The 20,207-nt window shown below is 40.0% G+C and overlaps 2 protein-coding genes across 4 annotated transcripts in view; one reads left to right on the top strand and one right to left on the bottom strand.

Annotated features, from left to right (window-relative positions):
- RAD9B (RAD9 checkpoint clamp component B) overlaps positions 1-11,950 on the bottom strand; it is a 38,282-nt gene extending 26,332 nt beyond the window's left edge. The window contains exons 1-5 of one of the 2 annotated variants that reach the window (XM_045887675.3): positions 11,819-11,939; positions 9,809-9,879; positions 8,849-9,001; positions 7,614-7,728; positions 217-316 (exon numbers count right to left, since the gene is read on the bottom strand). In XM_045887675.3, the coding sequence (XP_045743631.1) occupies positions 217-316; positions 7,614-7,728; positions 8,849-9,001; positions 9,809-9,879; positions 11,819-11,855 (476 nt within the window). In that variant the 5' untranslated portion in view covers positions 11,856-11,939. Of the gene's footprint in view, positions 1-216; positions 317-7,613; positions 7,729-8,848; positions 9,002-9,808; positions 9,880-11,818 lie in introns of both variants that reach the window. The other variant, XM_064578350.1, reaches the window with a different exon arrangement.
- Positions 11,951-12,011: 61 nt separating this feature from the next.
- On the top strand, positions 12,012-20,010 carry VPS29 (VPS29 retromer complex component). Of its 2 annotated transcripts, XM_045887677.2 has the most exons (5): positions 12,070-12,153; positions 14,234-14,245; positions 16,465-16,656; positions 19,057-19,292; positions 19,533-20,010. In XM_045887677.2, exons 1-5 carry the CDS (start codon positions 12,151-12,153, stop codon positions 19,648-19,650), a joined length of 561 nt encoding a protein of 186 aa, XP_045743633.1. In that variant the 5' UTR covers positions 12,070-12,150; the 3' UTR covers positions 19,651-20,010. The 2 variants fall into 2 exon arrangements, with proteins under 2 accessions (XP_045743634.1, XP_045743633.1); XM_045887678.2 differs by lacking the exon at positions 14,234-14,245 and having other exon boundaries at positions 12,012-12,153.
- The last annotated feature ends 197 nt before the right edge of the window (positions 20,011-20,207 follow it).

The following is a 20,207-nucleotide window of genomic DNA, read 5'->3' as shown; positions in this document are numbered from 1 at the left end:
GGCTCCCTGCTCAGCGGGGAGTCTGCTTCTCCCTTTGACCCTCCCCCCTCTCATGCTCTCTCTATCTCATTCTCTCTCTCAAATAAATAAATAAATAAAATCTTTAAAAATAAATAAATAAATATAACTGATTTCAAATTTTAATTAAGGGCATTAACTCTTTACTCTGTGCCCACATTATATTTAGAAAAAAATAAATACCAGAGAACTCATTACCTTGGTTGAATAATTAGTGTATTAGAACACATATTCTTTTCAAAAATAACTTGCAAGGGCTGACTTTCTTGAAAACACACATTATGAGTTCTTCTAATACCTTAAAAAGAATAAAGCAATCTGTTAATAATTTTAAGTGCAACATTAACTATTTAAAAAGTCTACGTTTCACAGCCACGTTAAAATAATAAAAGTAAAGAAACATTTCCTATCTGGCAGGTGCCCGTAGCTTGAAGGAGCAGAATTCCTTTACGAAATGTGTTTATTGCCCCCTAGTGGACACCATGCAACATGCCATATCCTCGGACCAATCAGGCAGTAGAGCTCCCAAGTTCTTTTGAAATACAAGTTATTTCTTAAATTGTGGGTAAAATAGTGATTGCCCACTCTAGTTCATGTGCCTATCATTCTCTTTCACTACCTTTCATCCAGGTTTGATATTTCTGGGTTTCTGGGAATTCTGGAAGTATGAGCCAGCAACGGTAGTATGCATTTTACACACATTACCTATGATCTTCACAACAGCCCTGTGGGGTAGGCACTTAGTCTCAGAAGAGGAACCTGTAGCCCAGTAAGGCTGACTGACTTTTCAAGGTGATGCTATTTTAATAAGTATAGGGAGAATGTGAACCTAAGTTTGAATACAGAGCCCATGTAATGAAATCCAGATGGGCTGTAACTTTCTACAGCCCAATAATGTTGTGGTGAGAATCAGAAGGACTCACTAGAAGCAACATTTCTCATCTAACTTGGATTTTTTTTTCTTTTAGGGAGGAGGGGGAGAGGGAGAGAGAGAATCCCAAGCAGGCTCCATGCCCAGCCCATGAGCCCGACACAAGGCTCAATCCCATGACCCCAAGATCACGACCTGTGCTGAAATCAGGAGTCGGACTCCTAACCAACTGAGCCACCCAGGCGCCCCTGGGGTTTTTTTTAATACAAAATTAATAATGGCAACATTTATTAATTTCATATTTACAGACCACCTACTATGCACAAAGCTGCATTAGTTAGCTTTTGCTGGAGAACAAACCACTCCAAAACTTAGTGGCTCAAAATAACAAACATTTATTATTTCTCACAATTCAGCTGAGTAGTTCTGGTTTCAGCTGGCTTAGCTGTGGCTGGACATCTTGGATGGCTTCACTTTCATGTTTAGGGCCCAGTGGGACAACTGGCATGGCTGAGACGGCTGAGGCCTCCCACCACATGGTCTTAATCCTCCAGAAGTCTACTGTGCAGCACTTGTTCTCATGCTGAGGGAAGGGTTCCTGCTTTCACAGGGGAAGCTGCCAGGCCTCTTAAGGCCTAGGCTTGCAACTCACACAATATCACTTCTATTTAATTGATAAAGCAAGCCCAAGGCCAGCCAAGATTCCAGCTGGGGAAACAGACTCCAGCTTTCGAAGGGTGGGAAGCAGCAAATAATTTGTGAGCACTTGTCTGGTAATCTACTACACAGGAACAATTTCAGGAGCTAGGGATTAGCAAAGCACAAATCAGACAAAAATCTCTCTCCTCATAGAGCTTACCTTCTAGGGAAGGGAGACAGACGATAAGAAAATAAATAAGTAAAATAATTGATAGGTCACATTGTGGTAAGGGCCACAGGAAAAAAGCAAAGCAGAATGGGCATTAGGGGTGCCAGTCATGGTAGACAGCAATTTTAAATAGAGGGGTCAAGGAAGACCTCATGGAAACGAAGCCATCGGAGTAAAGACCTGGAGGAGGAGAAAGAGCAAAGCAACATGCTATCTGGAGAAGGAGCTTGCTAGGCAGAGGGCTCCCAACCCATGTAGGACCTTATTGGCCACTGTAAGATCTCTGGCTTGTACCCTGGGTAAATGGGGAGGGCTTGGGGGAGGCGTTGAGAGAATTTTGAGCACTGGAGTGACATATCCAACCTATTTCATCTTTGCACTCATCCATACATCTTAGATGTACTACAAAGAGCATGGCACTGCAAGGAATTACTGTGATTTCTATTTTGGGAAGACACAAAGCTCGAAAGTTGGCATAATTTACCCTATTTTAAAAACTATTTCCAAGTTACTTTTGGAGCAACAGGTATTAGATGCTTATGGTCTAAAGTGCAAAAGATACCAAAGAATAGTCAGTGAAAAGTAAGACACCCCAACCCCTGACTCCTGCCACCCCCCTACCCTCCACAGAGGGGACCACTGTTAGCAGTTTCTTAGGTATTCTTAGAAACAGCCTTGGCATATGCAGCACGATCATACCTCTAGAACATACCTCTAAATATTTCACTCAAGTGAATACTGGCATGGCCAAACATGCCCAAGCAGAGAAGTGTCTAATTTCCTTGTCATTCCTGATGCTCCTTTTCTTGCCACTTGCTTCCTTCTCCTTTTTCCTTATCGACAAGTGCTAAACACTTTCAGCCTATACCTTTTGTTCCCACTGCTTGCTCCTCATAGAATGCCTTCCCATTTCCACCTCCTGGAAACTCACCTAGTCACTCACCTAGTCACTAACCACCAAGCCTTTCCTCTTCACCTTTCTCTCCTCTGAATCTCTGGCCCAAAGAACATCCACTGTACCCTTTTTATTTTATCTTATTTTTTTAAGTAGGCTCCACGTTGGGCATGGAGCTCACATGGGGCTTGAACTCACGACCCTGAGATCAAGACCTGAGCAGAGATCAAGAGTCAGACACTTAACTGACTGAGCCACCCAGGCGCCCCCCCCACTGTACCCTTTTTAAAGCATGTACCTCTTCACTGCAGTTTTTCTAGTCTTCTAGTTTAATAACAATTTTCCTTGATAGGATACAAATGGGATAAACATTTAGAAGTCCTGTTTTCTCCCTGGGTCATTTATTAACCTTATCTTGTGCTGCACAAAGTACTGGACTATAATGCAATAAGGAGTTTTGCATTAGAATGGACTTCCTTCATGGAGAAAATCTTACTACTAAGAACAACAACTGGGGCGTTTGGGTGGCTCAGTCAGTTAAGCGTCCAACTTGATCTCAGCTCAGGTCTTGATCTCCAGGTTGTGAGTTCAAGCCCCGCACTGGGCTCCACGCTGGGAGTGAAGCCTACTCAAGAAAAAAAAAAAAAGATAACAACAACAACAGCTGAACTAAAGCAAATGCTTAGTCACATGTTTGGCTTAAATTCTGGCATAAGCTCCTTAATATCTCACAGACCCGTGACAACAGCTTGGGGCCCAGCAGCCAGGCCAACGATCATTCTGAGTAGTAGCGTCTCATCCCATCTGCTCCTGGCCATGGGATTCCTGATGCTAGTTCTACTTTCCACTTCATAAGCTCAATTTGGAACTTCCCTCAGTGGGTCCAGAGAACTCTTTCAAACCTGAAGAGGTACAGCTAAGGAACAACCATTATTTTGGAGATGTTACATTTGTAGAGTTTAGAGTTTCAGAGGTCAGTGATACTTCAAAAATCTTGTAAGTTATTTAAATGGGACCCAATCCCTATAAGTTCACTGTTAAGCAAGTTTAAAGTCATTAGTACATCCGTAGAATGCCCTTTGACAAAAACTTGAAACCTTGAAGTGGGATTCCTGCCTTCTTGACATCACTTCATTAATACATGCGTATGAATCAAAGTTTTATTTTCACTCAGTATCCCAGTGCACTCCTCTTCTCTTATGGAAGCCCCTCTCTGCTGGAGGCCTGTCTCTTTGAGCCAGGACAGAACACATTAGCATGTCGTGTGTATCAGAGAGTGTGGTTCAGGAACTCACAGACTCATTTTTAGCAATTCTAGGGCCAGTGCAAAGAAAGAATGGAGAATTGGTGGAATTATTAATAAAATAAATATTTCAGGTAAATCTTGGTTCTCGATGATACAAATCCTTGTTTCCTGTTAGCAGATGCGAAATAATTCAAGAAATCACCGTTCTGGAAACTTTTCAAGGTTAGATTTAGAGAAGTTAGTCTTTTTTAGTAGCTCATGTTTTTTCAATTGTTTTCTATCAATGAAGAGAGCCAAATTTACATCACTGTCCTTAATTCCTTCCCAAATCCCAAACATGTATTTCTAGCAACTTATGGGCTATCTCTACCCAGGTGATTTTTCTCAACTAAATCTGAACAGTGTTTCCCCACCAGATTACAGATATAAAATCGCAAGCATAATTTGCTGTGTGCATACAGTTTTGGAAACCATAACTACTCCAGTTACCTAGCAGCATCCATGTTCTCCGGTCTCCTTCCTTCCTGAATTGGCCCTTCCCCCTTTCATAGCAGCCATGAGGTTGGAGGGGGGACGGACTCTACTTCCAGCATCACTGATAGGCCCTCATTGGTACAAACCAAGTGTGATCTTATCCCCCCTGCAATTAAATTTGGACCAGATATGGCACTTAGAGATGGGAATGCCCTGGCCACTAGGATTGATTTAGGTTGGTCCAGTCAGAGCAAAGTCAAGCGCTTTTGTTCACTGGATACATAAGGCAAGGCTCTCACTCCCCCTGGATGTGAAAGAGGAAATATTTAGCCCCGGCAGCTGCTACAAGCCGCCTGAGCACTGAAAGTTTGTAAGAGAAGCCTTAGGATAAATCACATGGAGGAAAGTAGAGCTGAGTGAATTTTAAAAAGGAAAGGAGTGCCTGGCGGGCTCAGTTAAGCATCTGTCTTGGGCTCAGGTCATGATCCCAGGGTCCTGGAATCGAGCCCCACATCGGGCTCCCAGCTTCTCCCTCTCCCTCTGCCCCTCTACCTGCTTGTGCGTGCACTCTCTCTCTCAAATAAATAAATAAAATCTTAAAAAAAAAAAAAAAAAAAAAAAGAAAAGGAAGGAGGAAAAGAAGCAGTAGCTGCTACAGCCTCGATCGAACCACGCCTGTGACCTAATTTTGAACTTTTTTCATTTACAAGAGCCAATATTCCTCCTTATTATTAAAGTCAGTTTGAGTTGGATTTTCCGTGTGTTTTTTTTTTCCCTGTTAGTTGCAACTTAAGGCATCCTAACTCACAGCTTTCCTACAAAAGCTATTAAAAATCAACCGATTACAAACATGTATTAGACATTACTCTAATTTAAGCTACTTGAGAGATTCTTAAGAAACTGAAGGGGAGCCTGGGTGGCTCAATCGTTAAATGTCTGCCTTCGGCTCAGGTCATGATCCCAGGGTCCTGGCAGCATCGGGCTCCCTGCTTGGCGGGAAGCCTGCTTCTCCCTCTCCTTCTTTTTTTTTTTTTTTTTAAAGATTTTTATTTATTTATTTGACAGAGAGAGACACAGCGAGAGAGGGAACACAAGCAGGGGGAGTGGGAGAGGGAGAAGCAGGCTCCCTGCAGAGCAGGGAGCCCGATGTGGGGCTCGATCCCAGGACCCTGGGATCATGACCTGAGCTGAAGGCAGTCGCTTAACCAACTGAGCCACCCAGGCGCCCTCCCTCTCCTTCTGCAGCTCCCCCTGCTTGTGCTCGCTCTCTCTGTCAAATAAATAAATAAAATTTTTAAAAAAGAAAGAAAGAAACTGAAAAGTTGGTTGTTTGAAATATAGCTGGAAATAAGGGATGAGGGTCATTGTAATAACAGCAATCATCGACGAGGTAGTACTCGCTCCGCGTCAGACACCACGCTATGTGCTTCACACTGAGATCCTGCTTCACGTTCACAACAACCCCGGAACATGAGCGTAGGTAAGATTATCCCCATTTACAGAAAAGAAAATGACAGTACAGAGAACTGATGAGAGAAAAACTCTCTAAAGGCCTGATATACAAGGGAGGCCATCTTAGATTTCTTCCTAAATTCACATGACTGTACCTAAACTTTGTTCAAACCAAAAGCCTGATTTATGGCCTACCATGCATGCAATGTACATCTGCTTTGTGATGAGTAGCCTAAAGGAAAGCCATCTTGTCCTTGAGGCATCTCAGTCAATGCTCCTGCTCCCTGCATTCCTTTACAATGAAACTCGTGATGCCTGCCTACATACTAATCTATAATCTTTTCAGCTTTTACAAGATGTAAAAATGTATATAACCCTATAAAAACTGTTTATCCTCTGGAACACTTTCTTCCCTGTGAAAAGTGTGTTTCCCGGGCAGTTGTCCTAACTTGGACTCGAATAAAACTCTCTTACTTTCTGAGATTCTACAAGGTTTGTTCAATTTGCGTTGACAAAGCTTATGTACTTTCACAAAGCTAATAAGAAGTATAGAAGAATCCACACCCATGTCTGTGATGTCAAGGCCTGCTGTGCTTTTAATCATGCTCTTTACGTGATTCTGCTATTATGTGAACTAAAATTCAAAGGGGGAAAATCACATTAAATCATTGATATTTTGCAGGGAAAAAATGAAAGAATATAATACAAATAGGAGCTTAAAATATTAAGATAATTGTCAGGCAAAGTAACAGATAAAAGATCATTGTAACCCTATGATAACCTTCCAGAAGACCATTCTACTACAAAAAAAGATTTGGACTAATATCACAAGCACGAGTTTTAAAGCATACAATTCTACCTGCTAACTTCAAATAAAATAACAGCAATCATAAAAATTATAACTAGAGCTAACACTTAGAGAAGGTGCCAGGCATTCTTTTAAACACTGTGGAACTCTAACTTCCTATAACTCATTGAATCCTCACAAAACCCCAAGAATGCTGGGACTAACATGATCCCCATTTTACATTTAAGGCAAATGAGGCACACAGATGTAAAATAATTTGTCCAAAGTATCAGCAAGGAAAGGGCAGAGCAGGATTCCGCCCCAAACTTTGTGGCCTCCAGAATCCATGTTCTTAATCAGTGTGCTAGAGATACTTAAGCATGTAAATGTCCTGTGAGTAAAACATTTGAATATCTACCCTGCAAGGCTGTGAGGCAGGAAATCTGTTTTACAGCTTGGTGTGACAGAGAGAATGTATAAAGGTTTTGGCTCCTACTACTGCGGCTCGACTCAAAGCCAGGCTTGGCGACTTACTAGTTTTGTGACCCTGGGCCAGTTACCACGCACGCTTCTTTCAGTCCCAGATACAGTACTATCTGCCTCCCAGAGGACTTTCAATACAAGCTGGCACTATTCCTTTCTGTTCTTACCAAAGAACACTGTTTCCAAGGCACTCTTACAGAATATCATCAAGCAGCCAGTTAATTTTAGAACCACCTATTGTTTGAATTCAAGCGGACATTGAAAAAAAAAATTGGTTTGTATGCAGGCAAAGCTTGTGCCGCTGACAAGTTGGAAAAGGAAAAATACCAATCACTTCATAATACTTCTACAGAGACAAGTAAGATAATACTTTTCAAGTACTTACAACGGCTCTACCACAAAACCAAATTCTAAGCAGTAATGCAATGAGAAGTCTTAATATGCAGTTTGAATATTCTAAACATAAAAAATATTAACAAAAAAACCACAATACTTTAAACTAGTTTTAACGAGACCTACCATGTCTGCAGAAGAACTGAATGACGACTTTGCACAGATCAGAACTGGTGAATATTTTGCACTTCTCTACATTTCTTTCAAGGGAATTCAGACATCTAAAGATGGGCAGAATTGACTGTAACACAAATACAACATAGAACAGCAGATACTTAATATGGTTGTTCTATTAGTTTAAATGAACTAACAAAAGAAGAGCATATATATTCATAAGTGAATATATTTGCCTTGCATTGCCTTTTTTAAATATTTTTAAATTTTTATTTCTGTTTTGAACTATGTAACTATGTGATGTCAACTTTAAAAATAAAATGGCCAATATTCATTTTTTTTCTGGGTTGAAAAAGTATTCTCCCCTTCTTTTAACACTTTATTTTTTTCTCTTTTTAAATTTAAATTCAATTAACATACAGTGTGGTATTAGTTTCAGAGGCAGAGTTTAGTGATTCCTCAGTTGCATGTAACACCCAGTGCTCATTACATCAAGTGCCCTCCTTAATGCCCATCACCCAGTTACCCCAACCCCCCCCCCAGTCACCTCTCCTCCAGCAACCCTCAGTTTGTTTCCTATATTAAGAGTCTCCTGGGGTGCCTGAGTGGTTCAGTCGGTTAAGCGTCTGCCTTCAGCTCAAGTCATGATCCCGGAGTCCTGGGATAGAGCCCCACTCAGCGGGGAGTCTGCTTCTCCCTCTACCCCTCACCCCACTCATGCTCTCTCTCTCTCTCAAATAATAAATAAAATCTTTGAAAAAAAAAAAAAAGAGTCCCTTATGGTTTGTCTCCCTCTCTGGTTTCATCTTCTTGTATTTTTCCCTCCCTTCCCCTATGATCCTCTCTTTTGTTAAATTCTTAAGAATTTAAGAATTTAAATTCCACATATGAGTGGATTCTATAATTGTCTTTCTCTGACTTATTTCACTTAGCATAATACCTTCTAGTTCCATCCATGTCATTGCAAATGGTAAGATTTCATTTTTGACGGCTGAGTAATATTCCATTGTGTGTGTGTGTGTGTGTGTGTGTGTGTGTCTACACACACACACCATATCTTTACCCATTCATCTGTTGATGGACATCTGGGCTCTTTCCATAGTTTAGCTATTGTGGACATTGCTGCTATAAACATTGGGGTGTCCTGCATGCCTTTTTAACCATGTATTAAATGCAGAATAGATGACATGTACTATGTAATAAATATTTCTACACTACAAGAGAAAACCAGGGCCACTTATATTTACCTTCATTCCCAATTTGCAATTTAAAGTTGATATTGTCGAATCATTCTCATTTACTTTCACTGAGGTTGACCATTGATAATGTTGAAAAAACACAGGAGAGAAGAGGACACATCCATATGCTGATCGACAAGAATTCACAGATCTTAAAGCAAGCTGAAAAATAAGAGATATTAAAGAAAAAATCAACTTTCTCTAAATGATTAATTCAAAAAATTCTATTATGTTTAACACTGCAATTAAATGTGTTCAAATAAGGCTATGGGATGGTAACTGCATTATATGGACTACATTATAAATATGAATTATTATAGATACTAAATGGGTAGCATCATACACTGTATATTGAATTTGCATACATATACATACATGGATACACATCTGTATTGAATACATACAGGTATTAACTCTAAAGTCTTGCAGGTTGAAATTGTGAAGTTGTGAATGCCTTTAACTTTTATGCACAAAGTGACAGAAGGCAATGTAAGGGGGGCAAAAAGATGGCAGCAGAATGGCAATCTCTTGCCTCATCTAAAGCGAGAAACCGTCGGACAGCTCCAGCCACCTACTTCCACCTGGGAATGCTGGCCCCAAACTGTCAGATCTTCTAAGCTTTTAAGAGAAGCAAGAAACTCAGATCTTTATATGGACTCTCCCAATTTTTAAGCTTAGAAAATTATTTCATTAAAAAACAAAGCACAGCGCATTCCCACAAAACACTTCTGCAAGCCATATCTAGCCTCTTGACCACCAGTTTGCAATTTCTGGTTTAAATCTCTTGTGTTTCTCTGCATGATTTTTATAATATGCTCTCAATGTATTCAGATATATAAAATAAAGATGAACAGTGAAAGGGATAATTACAATTTGTGGGTTTCCTAGTTAACATTCAATCTGGCCTGGGGTCTTTAAACACCTTCTTTTGCCTTAATAGATGGTATATTTGTTAATTTTCTTACTTACACCTTTTTCAGATGGGTCTAGCCACAGCTCGTCACTGATTCGTGATAGAGCTTGGATTGCTTTCCCAAATACTACAGAGAAAAAGAAAGGTACTGCTTACATTCTTTCCTCAAACAATAAATACAAATCATAGGACTACTTCAGCATTCACAGGACTCAAGTTTTAATGCATAAAGAACAATGTTTTATAGACTAATGCTAAAAATTGCTTTAAATACATAATAATACTCTTGACAAAATGCTAGACACACAGTAAGAGCTCAATAAATTTACAGCATGTGCAAAATGATAAAATGCACACTCTTCCTTTCTGTATATTTGCATGGGGCAACTGTGGAAAGCCAATTTCCATACTAATGTATTTTTAGATTTGGTTTAAATAAATATATTACCCGCCCCCCCAAAAAAGAAGTGTGAAAACAGAGCATGGAGGGATTTGAAGGGATTTAATAACTTCATGGGTGGCAAGGTCAAAACAAGTCACGAGAGAGAAATTAGAGGCATTCAAGATGCATCTCTGATATTTGAGGGTAGCATGCAAGATGCCAGATCTTCCCACCAAACACACTCAGATGCCCTGTAAGGAAGAGAGGCTAGGCTGGGTGACCTATTTGTCTAATCTGATATGACACTGTTAATATTCTAAAGAATTATGAGTAAGTACAAAATGTGGCAAACACATAGAGGATATTATGCGAGGCCCACGTTGGGCTCCATGCTCAGCATGAACTCTGCCCCTCTCTTTTCTCCCTTCCCCCACTTGAGCTCTCTCTCTCCCAGATAGATAGATAGATAGATAGATAGATAGATAGATAGATAAAGTGGATGACCACACCAATCCATAGAACAGTAGAAAAAAGAAAAAATTCCAGGACATAAAATCAGATTATAATGCTTAAGAATCAGAAGTGTGTGCATTGGGGGTGCCAGCCTGAAACTGAGATGGGATGATGGGGGGGTGGGGGGAGATGGAGGCATTTCTCCCTTTTTACCACTTCACATTCAACACTTTCTCCTGGAGCTGCCTGACGCAGACCTTTCACTCATCCGATGCCTAGTTTTTGAGCACCCACTACGTTCCGAGCACAACCCACTGTGATGGGCGTAGAGCAATGAACAGGACAGGAACAGCTCCTGCCCTCACAGTGCCTTGCGTACAGTCCAGGAGGAAAAGCAAAAACAATCATGCAAATAGTTGTTTATTGAGAACCGAGCTATACACTGCGAGAGAACTTCCAGAACGCTGAGAACCTGTAACAGCTGGGAGCTTGTGCTTCCCTTTCCTGCTCTTTACCGCCGTTCCACGGATGGCCTCAACCCACGGGAAGCTAACCACGACACAAGACGCCATTCTACGATCACTTCCGGGTTACGATCTGTAGGAACCCGTTCTTTTCTTAAACAGAGACACCCCCGAGGAACTTAACGTTTAAGTACATTCTCATCTATTATTGAGCTCTTTACATGCATCTGTTTCATTCCTACAACAAGCCCTGTGACGAAAATGCTGTTATTATTCTCATTTTTACAGATGAGGAAACTGAGCCCCACAGTGATTCAGTGGTTTGTCCCAGGTCATACATCGAAAAATGGTAGAATCTGAATAAAAACCAGGTCGATGCTTTCCTCATGGCACTAAAATACTTTTTACTGTCTAAGCATCATTTTTTCCCCCAACTCCTCCTCACGCAGTCCTTATCATCCCGAGTTTGAGGCCCACATTCCCAATCTCTGTTCCAATGGTGCAGTTTCATTTCATGGACACCGAGGACAATGAATACTATGCATACATAAATGCAGATGGGCCCTCTTCCTCCCCTCGGAAGCTACTAGGAGCCCGGGTGGGTGGCGGCTGTTCAGGGCCAGGCCTTGTGTCGCCATACCCTGCGCATAAAGGACAATGGGGAAATCGCCCCCATGAATCTTAGTCTTTCTCTTTCTCTCTCTCTTTTTTTTTTTTTTTTTTTGCTTTCCCTTTTCTAATTAGGAATGCAAGAAAAGTCGCTCCACCTTTCACCTGACTGCCGCTCATCCCGCACTTCAGCATGGCCGCGAGCCCTAACAAGCCGCGCTCCAAGGCGCGCCTCGGCTCGACGGCCCCAGATGCCCGGATGTCGCCCGCTCTTTTCGAAGCTTCGAGATCTTACTCCTCCCGCCCCCACGCACCATTTCCCAAAGAGCAGCTGTTTTACGGCGGGGAAGGGCCTCTGCGGGTCTCCGTAGGCCGTCTCCCACCGACATCATCTGTCATTGGCTGAGAGCGAAGTGGGCGGGGCGCCGAGGAGCCCGAGGAAGAAGGCGGCGGCGGCGGTGGTGGTGACTGCGCGGAGCCCAGTGACAGGATGGTGAGGACGGCAGATGCGGCGACCGAGGCCTAGCTGTGGGCCGCGGTGCTGCGTCCTTGGGAGCAGCTGGGAGTCTCTAGGCGAGGGCGTGGGCCATTCCGGAGGTCGTGGCGGGCGCAGCCCAGGGCCAGGCCTGGAGAAGACCCAGGGGGAGGGCAGGGGAAGATGAGGAGCAGCCACCTCTGGCTGCGGCCCGCTCTTGGCCTCGCACCCCCGCCCCAGGGGCCAGAGGACGTCCGAGGGGGAAAGGGCCCCTCTCAGCGGCTCGTCCTGTCACGAGACCCGCACGCCCGAGTCGGGAAAGGCCTTTGGGCCTGGGCCTCCAGCGTCCCCGAGAAAGGGGCACGGTCCCCTCCTTTTCCAGACGTTTCCCTACTCCTTTCCCTTAAAAGGCACCTCCCGCTGGTTGGGGTATAACGGTTGCCACCCGCATGTGTTGACAGCTGGCTTCTTGGATGCAAAACGGGAAGTAACGAGCAGAATCCCCTATCCATTTTGGTTTGCCATCTGGGGAAAAGGGGTACAAACTAAACTATCCCCTTCGCCCCTGAAATAAAGTGCAGCTGCCATTGAAATGTGGTAGTGAGTCCTCAGGGGACTGGATTTGGCTCTTAGAATGGCTGGAACTATTGTTTCCTAAATGGTTTATGAGCTCCTTGAAATTGGAAAATTTTGTGAATATGTGTGTTTTTCCAGGTAAGGAGCCAGTGTTGGCGCCAAGGGGTACGTTGAGGAGTTGTACCTCCGTCGTTTATCAAATTGCCCAGCCAGCTTCAAGGCAGGCCCCCAACCCTCTGGCCTCCAATAGGTTTCCGCCCCTAAGACCTTCCTAAGTAAAAACTCAGGAGCTGCTACTGGAGAGGGCTCGTAGCTGTAATCAGATTTTCAGAGGTGCCCTTCACCCCCTAAAAAGTTAAGAACGTGTTCAAAAGGAGCTCTGATTATCTTGCTATTTGTGTTGATGAGGGTAACTCTAAAGGGACTTTTCTTTCTGATGAACATCCATTGCATTTTTAAGATTATCACAATTCTATGACAAGCATAGCCTTTGAGGTGGCTTATAGATGTGACAGCCAAAGATTTATGGTTTATGCTTCTTTAGTGTCTTGTATATGTGAAAGGCTTTAATCCCGTTTTTTATTTTTGCTTCTAAACAGACTCCAGTTTAGAGAGATCGGTTTACAGTAATTTTGAGACAGTTTTGAGAAGATGACATATGATTCCATACTCATGTTTCTAAAGGTTTTTTGAAAGATGAACACTTCTTTAGGGTAGTTATACTGGAACATAACTTGTCACCTGAGAGAGAACTGGGTAAAATTTAGCATTAGCTGATTCTTTTATGATTAAAAATCTTTCATTTGGCAAAGTAGACTAGAAATGATCAACACTCAGTAGTGTCCAGAGCCTATGGGCAGCGAATTCAGGTGTGGAGAAGGTCCAATTTTAGCTGGAGGAATGTGTTTGGTTTTTTATCATCTTTTAGTTGGTGACTTCACCATCTGATAATGTATTCAGAGTGCTGTGTTAGATCTATACAAAATAATGATCTAGCTGCCGCATAAATTTTCCAGCTATTAGAATTTTGAACATAAGAGAATTCAGTATACTTGAGGAATAATTAGTCCTTAAGAATCCGCAAAATGTTAGCTTTCTTTTACGTTGTTACTGATGAATTTTCCAAATGGTCTTATAAAATTCTAAACAGAACAGGAAACGAAAGGGAAGGGAGTCAATATAGAGATTAAGATTAGAAGTAGAAAAAATTGACAAGGCAGATTTTTTTTTTTTTGGCAGATTTTTTTTTTTTAAGAGAGTGTGTATGTGTGTGTGTGTGTGTGTGTGTCATGTTTAAAAATACAGCAAATGGTTCTTTTGGTATTGTTTTGAGCAAAGCCAGTTTTTAACATTTTCTTTCATAACACTCAGAAATCATTAACAATTGTTTGCATATTCATTTGATATGAGTTTTTTGTTGCTCTGTTTTTGGTTTCTTTTCGTTGCTTTCTTTTAACATTGGTCATGTTTCACCCTTTTTTTTCATTCCCCTGTCTGCAATCAACTTCTTCATTCCACTAAGGCTGGGCACAGAGTAAGTTTCTTCTCTTAGCTCGTACTAACAACGGTGGTCGGGTGGCTGATTACTGGGATTTTCACCCTTTTACAGTCTATCCAACAGGAAGTAGCCAAATTCCTATGCTTTGATTGGGTTGGTTCTTTATTTGAATTTAACAAGACTGCCATTTCCAGGATCTTTTGCTTTCTCAAAAGACTATAAACTTTGTCTAACCTGAACTGTCCAAAGTGTGGAATTTGGGCAAGGACATTCCTCAAAGTATGACATTTGTTATGTGACACTGTTTCCCCAATAATTTAGTCACCTATATGAAACAAGAGTTTTAGTAAGAATCTTTACTAGTTTGAAATAATTTTTGTTTGCTCATTCATATAGTTATATCTTTAAACTGCTAATAATCTGGATACACTTTGGCATAATCCACAATACATGATAGAATTTAGGTCATCGATCATTATAAAGTATCATGTCCTACTAATATTCTTTTAGCACATTCAGATTGAACAGCTCATTCATTTATCTTTCATCCTGCAATAGACATAGACCCTTTATGAGTTTGAGGTTCTTTTTTTTAATATAGAAATCTATTTTTTACCTTTTTCTCAAATGCCAGCTGCCTACATTAACTATGTACTTCAATTCCTATCTGAAGGGATCCCCCTCTAAAGATGAAGATTGTTCTCTCTCCAGGTACTTTTGCATTGATTACCAAAGAGGGTGGAAACTTCATAGTGGTTTTTAGTTTTACACTAAGATGTTTTATCCACTAAGATCTGGATTGAAACAATTAAGTCATTGAACAAATACCAGCCGAAACTACTCTTTAAAAAGAAGAAACTTATTTAACAGTTTATTTTTAAAGTGTGCTAGTTTTGTAACCTTGTGTTACTTCAGTTACTCTGTGTCCTTTGTAATCATGTTGATATTTGTTGCAAGATGAATCAAGTTTGTTTTAGTAATAATTCTAGTTTCACACATTTTGTTTTTGATTAAGTTTAAAAGTCTATGGTGGCAAAACTTTTCTGTTTTTATTTTACTTTAGATATTTAATGTTTTCTTGGATGATATTAAGGAAGAGTCATGCCTTCTTTAAAAGCTGTTAAAGGGCATATACATTTATGGATGGGATGTCTGTGTGGGAAAACATCCTGTTACAGAATGAAGTTGTTTATACTAATCAACATGAAGAAATTGATTGTTGTCCTTTGGACGATAAATAGTTAAAATGACCTTTTGACAATTTCCATTAAATGACTGAATTAAGTAATGTTTATATGTCAGTTTTTTAAATTGTAAAATTAAAGTTTTACAGGATTGAGGTTTTTTGTTATACTTAAGTGCAAAATTTATTTTTGTCATCTGAGACTGTATTACAACTCTAAACCACCTTCTCCTAAATTCATCACTTATTTAGCTGATCTTTCTCTCTCTCTCTCTCTCTTTTTTTTAAATGCTCAAATGCACATGAAAGACTGTGAAGATGTTATTTTAAGTTTGGGAACCAAACTGAAGATACATAGGCCATTTAATCTAGATAGTAAAAATATGACAGGATTTCTCATAAGGAAGAAGGAGAGAATAGTGATCAGAATTCAAAAGCACAGGTTTGTCCTATTGAAACTCTATGAAACATAGGCTGTTTTTATTCCTTTGTCTATATAGCTAATAGTTTTTAGTAACAAATATTGTAAATTTTGGCTACTTTTCCTCCAAAGAGTTTCAGTCTAGTAAACATAAATTATAGAATTAAGTTTTTTCTCTATCACTACATTTTTAACAATTCTCTTTATTAATGTTCCTGGAACATTGGAATCAGTACACTATGTTTTACATTATAGCTGCAGAAATATGAATTACCCTATCACTCAAAAATGCCAAATTCCATAGGACCCCATAGTATATTTTTCATTTTGCAATTTTTAAAATTCAGTGTCATTTATAGGTCTCTAAATGAATTGCTTGAGAAAGCCTGATTTTATTCTTGGTAAATAGAATGATGACCTGTATTATGTATACACACGGTTTATGACCAAAATAAAATAAGGCTGATTAGAACAGAGTATGTTACCATATGTGTCTTTGTTTAAATGGTCATGGTAAGAACTGTATGGATAACTTCCGCTTCTTTGGGTTCTGGAATCTCTGCTTAGTTTAAAGGGGAGTTAAGAGAGGAGAACATCTTGTTTTGACGTCATGTTTGACCTTACACCTTGTCTCACCTTGACACTTTAAAGTTGGTGTTGGTGTTAGGAGACCTGCACATCCCACACCGGTGCAACAGTTTGCCCGCTAAATTCAAAAAACTGCTCGTGCCGGGAAAGATTCAGCACATTCTCTGTACTGGAAACCTTTGCACCAAAGAGAGTTATGACTATCTGAAGACTCTGGCCGGTGATGTTCATATTGTGAGAGGAGACTTCGATGAGGTGATGTATTTCTCTTTACATTCACAAATATTTCTTCTCTTGATTCTTACATATGTAAGCTTTATCCTTTACACCTGAGTTTCGCAATTGTCGAGGTTTTTTTGTTGTTGTCGTTAACTTCCCAAATACAAATTTACTACACATACTTGTCCCTTACTCTTTGAAAATCACCAATGTTAGACTATTCGGTAAACATATTAAATACTTGTTCTAAACTAAATTGATTGGGGCACCTGGGTGGCGCAGTCATTAAGCATCTGCCTTCAGCTCAGGTCATGATCCCAGGGCCCTGGGATCGAGCCCTGCATCGGACTCCTTGCTCGGCGGGAAGCCTGCTTCTCCCTCTTCCGCTCCCCCTGTTTGTGTTCCCTCTCTCGCTGTGTCTCTCTCTGTCAAGTAAATAAATAAATAAATCTTTAAAAAATAAATAAAATCTTTAAAAAATAAATTGATATGGAATAAAAGTGATTTTGTCACTTTTTTTATAGTACTATTATTTAGTTTACAAAATTTTTATTACAGACTTACCACCACCGCTGCTATCCTGTTCCAAGCCACCATATCACTTTCCTGTGTTCCAACTTTCTCATTCTACCCTTCCTCCCTCCATAGTTTGTTCTCTAAGTCGCAACCAGTGTGATCCTTTTTAGGTGAAGTAAGGTCACATCACCACTATGCTGAAAACCCTGCTGTGGCTCTCTAACTTCAGGATTAACTACAAAGGGGCATGAGGAAGTTTGGGAGGTGATAAAACTGTCCTGGGTCTTGATTGTGGCAGAGCTTACATAACTGTATGCATTTGTCAAACCCCCTTAAATTGTACACTAAAAAGAGTAATTTCACTGTATGTGAATTATACCTCAATAAACCTGACTTTAAAGAACAAAGAAGTTCTGGGATTGCAGCTTTGTCTATTAGTTCATAATGAGATTTTAGGCAAATTACATCCTTTTTCTGGCCTTAGTTTCCTCTTATGTAAATATGATTGGAATAGATGATTTTTAAGATCCCAACCCATACTAACATTATATGATTTAGCATGATAAATCTGATGTGTGAAGAATTTCCTTTGTATTTCTGGTAAGCTTTTTCATAAATCATTTAACTTCATTGGTGCTGTTTACTGGGGTTCCTTTATACCAAAGTGAATAAGCATAGTGTCTTTTTCTTTTTTTTTTTTAAAGATTATTTATTTATTTATTTATTTGACAGAAAGAGACACAGTGAGAGAAGGAACACAAGCAGGGGGAGTGGGAGAGGGAGAAGCAGGCTTCCCACGGAGCAGGGAGCCTGACATGGGCCTCGATCCCAGGACCATGGGATCATGACCTGAGCCAAAGGCAGACGCTTAACGACTGAGCGCCCAGGCGCCCTCTTTTTAGTGGATTTTAAAAAAGAGTTCAGATAATCTTTCACCTGGGGCAAAAGACAGGGAGATGAGAAGGGAAGGGGCAGATTTCTTGTCAATAAATAGAATATAGGTTTGGTTGGTTAAAAACATATTTGCGGTTCTGTTTGTGTTATGCTAAAGAGAGTTTCAGTAGCAAGAATTAAAATTTTTTGCTTCTGATTTGGCTCAACCACTTACTAACGTGTGACCTTGGGCAAGTTATTTTGACCTCTTTGCCTCAGTTTCCTCATCCATAAAATGGGGATCATAATAGAAGCTACCTCGGGGCGCCTGGGTGGCTCGGTTGGTTGGGCGACTGCCTTCGGCTCAGGTCATGATCCTGGAGTCCCGGGATCGAGTCCCGCATCGGGCTCCCTGCTCGGCGGGGAGTCTGCTTCTCCCTCTGACCCTCCTCCCTCTCATGCTCTCTGTCTCTCATTCTCTCTGTCTCAAATAAATAAATAAAATCTTTAAAAAAATAATAATATATACATACGATAAACATTTAAAAGATGAATCTTGGGATTGTCAGTATTAAATAGGTTGATACTTATAAAGCCCTTAGTGCCTGCCTCATACTAAGTGCTATACGGGTGTTAAATATCATTATTATTTGAAGCCATCCATATAATAAAGTCTGGGATATAATTTGAACACACTTAGCTTATAGGTCATATGCCCAGGATTCTTAGGTAGAGGAAACTCACAAATATGGGGGAATAATTATTCTCTACAGCATTCCCCAAAGAACTCATATTCTGTTAAAAAAAAAAAAAAAGATAAACACGAGGCAGGGATTGCTTGATAAATTTCAGTTTACCTGGAATAAGTTATGTTTCGAGCATAGTTGTAGCCTTAGAGACTGAGGAGAAATCAAATATTTAATAAATGTGTTGGTTGGGGAGCACTGTATCAAAATATCCACATGGGATTGAATATTTAACCAGGTTTTTTAAACATGAATATCTCTAAAAATATATGTATATTTTTATGTCTGTGTCTTATTTTAGAATCTGAATTATCCAGAACAGAAAGTTGTGACTGTTGGGCAGTTCAAAATTGGTTTGATCCATGGGCATCAAGTTATTCCATGGGGAGATATGGCCAGCTTAGCCCTGTTGCAGAGGCAGTTTGATGTGGACATTCTTATCTCAGGACACACACACAAATTTGAAGCATTTGAGCATGAAAATAAATTCTACATTAACCCAGGTTCTGCCACTGGAGCATATAATGCCTTGGAAACGTAAGTAGTAATTTGGGGATTTGGGGATTTTTTAAAGTTAGTAACTGCATGGGTGACATTTCATAAAGAAGAAATGCAACCATTTCAATAATTATAGCCTTTTGGGCAATCTTCTTCTGGTGATTATTTTCAATATATAACAACTAGAATTCTCCTTGAATCCAAACTGTTGTAAATTCAAATTTTTAGTGCTGGTGCTTTTTAGTACAAAACACTGACATTATTTATATTTTCTTCCAGAAACATTATTCCTTCATTTGTGTTAATGGACATCCAGGCTTCTACAGTTGTCACTTACGTGTATCAGCTAATTGGAGATGATGTGAAAGTAGAACGAATTGAATATAAAAAATCTTAAAAGCCAGGCCTGTCTTGCTGGGCTTTTTTTCATTCCCCTGTTCAAATCAAGTAATTAAACATTTATGAGCCACAAAATTGTATCACTTTTATAATATTTTGCAGTAAAATAGATCGTCTTCTGTTAATACAATGTTCTAAGCTTCTTGTAAACTGTATGTTCCGTTTCCATATATGATTTCTCTGAGGAAATGTCCATCATACAGTAAATGGTCCCATGCTAAGAAAAATATACCCTTGTAAATATCTTCAAAGTTGATATCTGGAACTTTATTACAAAAGTAGTGCATGAGGAAAAAAAATCTAGACTTTCTTGTATACATTTTTCTCTCCAGTAATAAACAGTTACCTTTCATTTATACTTTCTTGATAAACTGTGTTTTAATTTTTAAAAATCATAAAAATTAGAGACCATGAAACTGCACCCAAGCATCAAAGTGATGAGGTAGATGGGTTGACCTTTCGCGGCTCATTTCTTACAATGTTCTGGGTCATAATGTTGGGCTCAGATTTGACCCTTCTAAAGAATATACTATATTGGGGTACCTGAGTGGCTCG

This window comes from Mirounga angustirostris, unplaced genomic scaffold (genome assembly GCF_029215605.1).
Source record: "Mirounga angustirostris isolate CCGP_5_RB_7025 unplaced genomic scaffold, mMirAng1.0.hap1 SCAF_14, whole genome shotgun sequence".
NCBI classification, from domain to species: Eukaryota; Metazoa; Chordata; class Mammalia; order Carnivora; family Phocidae; genus Mirounga; species Mirounga angustirostris.
The sequence above is the reverse complement of the archived record's forward strand: the minus strand, read 5'-3'. Positions and strand labels throughout refer to the sequence as shown.

Excerpts from the sequence above, each read along its gene's own strand:
- VPS29 (XM_045887677.2), top strand. Across the intron at positions 16,657-19,056 it reads TGAGAGGAGACTTCGATGAG|AATCTGAATTATCCAGAACA; the intron begins GTGATGTATTTC and ends GTCTTATTTTAG. Across the intron at positions 19,293-19,532 it reads GCATATAATGCCTTGGAAAC|AAACATTATTCCTTCATTTG; the intron begins GTAAGTAGTAAT and ends ATTTTCTTCCAG.